The 6,502-nt window shown below is 43.0% G+C and overlaps 1 protein-coding gene across 1 annotated transcript; it reads right to left on the bottom strand.

Moving 5' to 3' along the window:
• Window positions 1-18: 18 nt before the first annotated feature.
• cherp (calcium homeostasis endoplasmic reticulum protein) lies at window positions 19-5,538 on the bottom strand (the record flags this gene model as incomplete). Its single annotated transcript, XM_031840555.1, has 8 exons — window positions 19-196; window positions 426-512; window positions 1,158-1,291; window positions 2,028-2,266; window positions 2,345-2,537; window positions 2,738-2,992; window positions 4,844-5,007; window positions 5,279-5,538. Coding segments are annotated over 8 exons (1,510 nt in total), but the record flags the coding sequence as incomplete, so codon positions are not given.
• Window positions 5,539-6,502: the final 964 nt, after the last annotated feature.

The following is a 6,502-nucleotide window of genomic DNA, read 5'->3' as shown; positions in this document are numbered from 1 at the left end:
TATATATATAGTGTGTGTGTGTGATATATGTGTGCTTGTAGACCTGGATCGTGAGTAGGAGCGAGAGCGGCTGCGGGACTGGGAGCGGGATGAACGAGACTGTGACCTGGAGGACTTTGAGGAGCGAGAGCTTGAGCGAGATGAAGATCTCCCTCTGCTGCGAGAGTGACTACTGGAGCGACTACCTCCACGACCACTGGAAGGAGGTGAGCGACAGAGGGTGGGGAAAAGAGAGCATAAAATTGTTGGTTAGGTGGGCCCTTATTTATCCAACAGTGACATCCTCCCCACAACGGATGTCAACCAGAACTTTGATCAGAATGAACACACAGACAAGCAATTTGAAAGCTAATTTTGATAGACAAATACAAAGTCCAAACAAGAGAAACAAACAAAAAGATAAAGATAGTGAAGCGGAAGCTCACCTGTTGCGTTTCTCCTGTCCCTTTTTTCTCCTGGCTCTCATCTTAGCCCTGAAGAACTCATACAGGCCGTTCTGCTCCCAGCCTTCACTGGTGGAGGAATAAACCACAGCCATCTGTAGACTAGGAACTACAGCAATTTCTAACAGGAGATAGCAGCACTACATAGGTGCTGCTTGTGGCAACTGCTGCCTCTGCACAACTACTGAAAATAATCTCATGGTTCCATGGTGCTCCGTTGCTAACAAATTATGTATTATATACATTATATATACATACACAGCTACTTTATAATTAAATCCTAAAATACAAACATAGGTGACGAAATGTAGAATTCCTATTTGGCATAACCACAAGCACTGGAACTACAGACTGAAGAACTTTAGATCTGGTTCAATGTTGATCAAATCTGTCACTAACAAACCAACAAGCTGAAGTCATGAGACAACATTCACATCCCTCATTCGCTCTGACTAAGACATCGAACAACTGAAAGACTGCCGCCCCCCAGGGGTGTGTGCTCCTCTCACTCTGTGGGTTCTGTAAATGCTAGTGTTTTCAGCAGCCCACAGTGAAACTAAGGAATAATGGTTGCATCTCTTCTTCATCCTTATATTTCAATGGGCTATCAACAGCCAGTTAAAGGGGTAGACCAATTGGTAAAATCTGATGTATTCGCAATGTTGCAATTTCCATCTGATTTGTCTTGCAGACAGAATTTAAGTGTGTGTGTACCTGTTCCTGGGCCGATCGTGGGATGGAGGGCTGTAGAAAGCTTCCACAGCAGCTAGCAGGCGATCACTAGGTGGCATGGGAGGGGGCAGCCGGATGTCTTTAGGGTCCAGAGGTTTATAATCACAGTCCTCAAGCTGAGCAATAAACATAACAAGGAGGACCATGAGAGATTGTTTGACTGTTGTGGGTAAATCGGTCTAATGAGTAAATTCTAAAACTGTACTGGTCTTTTCTATTTTGAAAATTACAGTTTTATGGCGGATTGGCCTTTTCCATTATTATAATCCATTTAGCTATTCTGATTAGTCTGTACGTTACTTCAACTGTCCCGTCTTGGACCTTAACCATTCTGTAAGCCACTGTGGCAGTGCTTCATCAGACTTTACCACTGTTCTTTTCTCCTCTACTCAATCCTGATGGCTTTCTTCTAGCAATAAAGTAACTTTGTCAGCTGAAAAGTTATACCAGCAGGTCCCCAACAAGGTGCAAGGTAATGTTTCTGTAAGTTATTAATAACAATAATGTTATAGTCAGCCTTTAAGAGCAAAGCTTCAAACTATTAGGTACATCATATTTTCTTTTGATTACCCTCAGCTGAGCAGGTTGTCTTTTACATCTCGGACGCTTGCGCTGTTTTTCTTTTCGTCCCTGTCAAATGTCTCTCCATTATGTAAACCTACAGACTATCTGTCTGAATGTTCACCATTGTTATTGTGATTGCTGATTTGGTTAACTTTGTCGTGAAAAACACTCATCAAAACATTACTTCTGCATTACATTTTACCCCCGACAAGCATGAGGGGGGGGGGGGGGGGGGGCGTGCCCCACATTTTTAATAACTGCTGCTCTAATCAGAAGAAGGTGACGTACTTTAACTAGTGGAGCCATGAGACCAGCTGGCAGGTCAAAGTAGGGTACGTTAGGCACCAGACTGGGGTCATCTTGCACTGGCTGCTGACGATGACGAACGTGGGGGGAATGGCCATTGAAGCCGTGTGGGGGTGGGCCAAAATCCGGGTGCTGGCCTCCACCCCAGGGAGGATGATCGGCCCCCATACCTGGGGGAGGGAGTCTCTGACTGGGATGGTGGTGGGGAGGACCGGGCATGTCTGGCAAACGAAGGTATATATTGTTAAAATACTTGAGACTAGTAAATAAATACAATCACTTCGTGCCTCTGCACTCACCTGCAGGATAATCTCCCTGAGCATAGTCAAAGTGGTGCGGGGTGTACGGCGGCCTGTCATAGTGGTGTCTGGGAGGAAAGTCGTCCTGCATAAAGCGTGGAGGAAAGCGTCCGAAACTGTGTGGTGGTGGGGGCTGGTTGAAAGGAGGTGGCTGCTGGTGTGGAGGGAAGGGCCCTCTGAAATGGGGAGGTCTCTGTAGAAATACAAGTTGGCCACAGGGGATACTGTCATTCATGTAAATGAGCAGTAAAATCTTTGATGCAATAGAAAAGGTCAACAAGGATAGACAAACTGCAAATGTAGAGTATACAATGGAATACAATAAAAATCTAATCAAATAAATAATAAATCAAAGCAAAGCCAGTCAAACGACAATGATCATCTACCACATGCCTGCATGCGTGGAGGAAATGGGGGCTCCCTCTGGCCCCATGGAGGCTGGTCAGGCTGGTTCCCCCATGGCGGCTGCTGATCATATGAATTCCAAGATGGAGGGCCTTGGTCAGACCCACCAGGACCGCTCCAGGAGCCTCCTTCTCTGGGTGGACCTCCACTCCAATTTCCTGGGTCCCTCTGCTCATTCCACATCCCCTCATGGCTGTTCCAAGGAGGGCAAGGAGGGGGAGGCTGGTTTGGGTCAAAAGGAGGCTAGGGAAGGACAAGTATGAGAAAGGGCCTGAACATTGTCTGCTGCCTGAGGTCACACATATACTGCACAAACCCAAAGCAGACCATGAATAGCATTAAAACTATGACGTTTATGACTAATATGCAGTGTCATGATTGGTGTAAAACACTTGCAGGAGGCAGGAAGAAAAGCCAGTTAAATTAATGTTTTAAAAAAAAAAGGACATGGAAAACCGCAGTCACTGTTGTCAGTGGACTCGTCAATAGCCAAGGATATAGCACATTAGACATCACATCACACACTGGGGAGCTGGCTGATTTGAAACGTCTAGGCTCGGTAGAAGTGTTCCATTCTTTGCATCCAGCATCAAAGCTGGAAATAATTTTCCATTTTCAAAAGCCACTGGACAAATATGCACCTGCAGCCTTTTGGCACTTGTGCAAGGTGAAACATGAAACTAGAAGATTGTAGACAAATATGAAAGCATAAAAGTATAACTATTACAACCATTAACCTGTTTGATTTAAAAGTATAACCATTAAAACATATAAACTATTTTGTTTCATGTTAGAAGTGACTTAACATATAACCTGTAATATTTCATGATATAAGTGATTAAACATATAAACTGCATAGACGTTTTATGTAAAATAGTCCATCAAACATTATATAATCCCTCCTGTTCAAACCAGGATCAAACCAGTTACATTCTGTGTCTGACCTAGAAACAGGAGGACTCGTGTGAGTGACGTATGAAATATGGGAGGTACCAGCCTCAGACCAGCATAAAAGGAGCCAGCAGAGCTGAGAGAAACAGCGATTTCCAGCGTAGAGTCTGGATTATACTTCTTTAATAAGAAGAATAGGCTTAAAAGGTCTTACACCCTTAGGGGTGTACACTTCTGCTACCAGAAGAATAGGCTTAAAAGTCTTCACCCTGAGAGGGGATAAGAAGACATTTCTACTATCAGAAGACAGCATGAAAAAAAACTCACAGCAAGAGCTGACCGAGAGAGCCTGTTAACAGCAGGATTGTCAGCATTAGCTTTTGTAGCACAAAGACTGTTTCATTGAGTTGAAATTGTTGTATGTGATAGTTGTGAGCTAAAACCACAGCCTTACCATTTGTAAGTGACTGGGATCCAAACTAAAGACTCTGGTTCTTTAGAATAATTTACCCCTCTTCTCCTGTCCCGAAAACATGTGATACAGATGTGATGACTGACTCTACCAGAGGAGCTTAAGGTAAGTTCTTGGCAATGTTAGTCAAAAAATGGTGAGAAACAAAAAATAGGCTAACTACGTAACTATTCATACTGGGTGTTAGGGTTACATCCTACTGAGAGTGACTCGGGCGTAGCCGTACAAGACTCTCAGAAAGACAATAATTCCGAAATCCTAACGACTCAGCTACGGGGTGAGATAAAAGGCCAACGGTATTTTTCTGACACTTCTGTGAGGACACCAAAACCCACGAAGATTGGTCGGACTACAGACGGAGTTACCGCCGTGTTAGGTGCGAGCCTGCCCTGCTTTCCCCGGGGCAGGATTCGCTCACGCTACAAAACCGAGTGTTGACACTGCAAGGCTTTGCCATTAACTACTGTAGGTTGGATTGTATCTCGTTCATATGTTTCTTTGAACACAAGCCTCCGCCAACCAAATGAATGTAAATGCGGGTGATGGATCGCGAGGATGAGCCACTGCTTTCCTGTCCATACCTGTATGGAGCATGTCTGTCCATTATGTAAATCTACAGACGATTTGTCTGAATGTTCACCATTGCTATTGGGATTGCCTATTTGTTTACTGTTCTGTCGCGAAAAAGATTCATCAAAACATTAGTTCAACACACAGACACAGGTCTTTACCGGCTGGTTGGGATTCCAGGGGCCCACGTGCTGGGTGTCATACCACGCAGGTTTGTTAGAAGTGATATCTGAAGGTCCACTGGGGTTGCTGGGGTCCTGTGGTCTGGATGGAGCCCCATCAAACTCCCCTGGAGGAAGTACCGACATGGTCGGCTTCACATCCCCTGCACACAAAACACACACCAACACATTACAGCACAAACATACATGTCTATCTATACCTGCCTATTGTAGAGCAGATCACAAACCACCAACTTTTTAACAATATAAAAAATAAAAACTGTTGAGTAAGAATTGTTGTTGATGTTGTACACAACCGTTACGTTTTTTCTAAGATAAAATGGTAACATTTTGCTTTTGCTGTAATGGTAACAATAAATCTGGCTTCATGTATCAGGCTGTGCCTCTAATTTCTTCAAGTGTCTGTGTTCTCACCAGCTTTTATGGTCATAGGCGGGGCCTTTTCAGGCTCAACCAGGGGAGCTAGCTGTGCTGCAGGGGAAGGCTGCGGCTGCTGCTTTAGGCTGCCCACAAACTCTTCGTGCTGGGTATTTAAAGACTGGATCTGCTGCTGGAAGGCCAGCTGGATTGGTTGCACCACCGCAGCATACTCTGTTATCAGAGACGCCTGAGAGAGAGGGCAAGAGATTGAGATTAGTTGAGATTGATCCAGGGTTATCAGTGAATTAAAACCACTGGGTCACAAAGGCGAGCAAAATCACCAAGTGCATGTATAAATGGGCGTGACCAGCACATTTTTGTAATTGCCACCGGCATTGGCGTGAATCAGGCACAGCTTGCACATTGTGGAGAAGAGACTGAACATATATACACATATACACACATATACACATACATACATATACACACATATATACACAAAAACATATACACACATATATACATATACACACACATATATACACAAAAACATATACACACATATACACACACACACACACACACACACATACACATATACACACACACATATACATATATACACACACATATACATATATACACACACACACATATACATATATACACACACATATACATATATACACACACATATACATATATACACACATACATACATATATACACACATACACTTACACATATACACACATACACATAGACACACACATACATATACACACACACATACACTTACACGTATACACACATACACATAGACACACACGTATACACACACATACATACACACGTATACACACACATACATACACACGTATACACATACATATACACACGTATAGACACATACATATACACACGTATAGACACATACATATACACACGTATAGACACATACATATACACACGTATAGACACATACACATACACACGTATAGACACATACACATACACACGTATAGACACATATACACATACACACGTATAGACACATATACACATACACACGTATAGACACATATACACATACACACGTATAGACACATATACACATACATATACACACGTATACACATGCATATATACACGTATACACATGCATATATACACGTATACACATGCATATATACACGTATACACATGCATATATACACGTATACACGTATACACACACACAGATACACAGATACACGTATAGACACACACAGATACACA

Source organism: Anarrhichthys ocellatus, unplaced genomic scaffold, assembly GCF_004355925.1.
Source record: "Anarrhichthys ocellatus isolate YVR2014 unplaced genomic scaffold, GSC_Weel_1.0 scaffold2948, whole genome shotgun sequence".
NCBI classification, from domain to species: Eukaryota; Metazoa; Chordata; class Actinopteri; order Perciformes; family Anarhichadidae; genus Anarrhichthys; species Anarrhichthys ocellatus.
The sequence above is the reverse complement of the archived record's forward strand: the minus strand, read 5'-3'. Positions and strand labels throughout refer to the sequence as shown.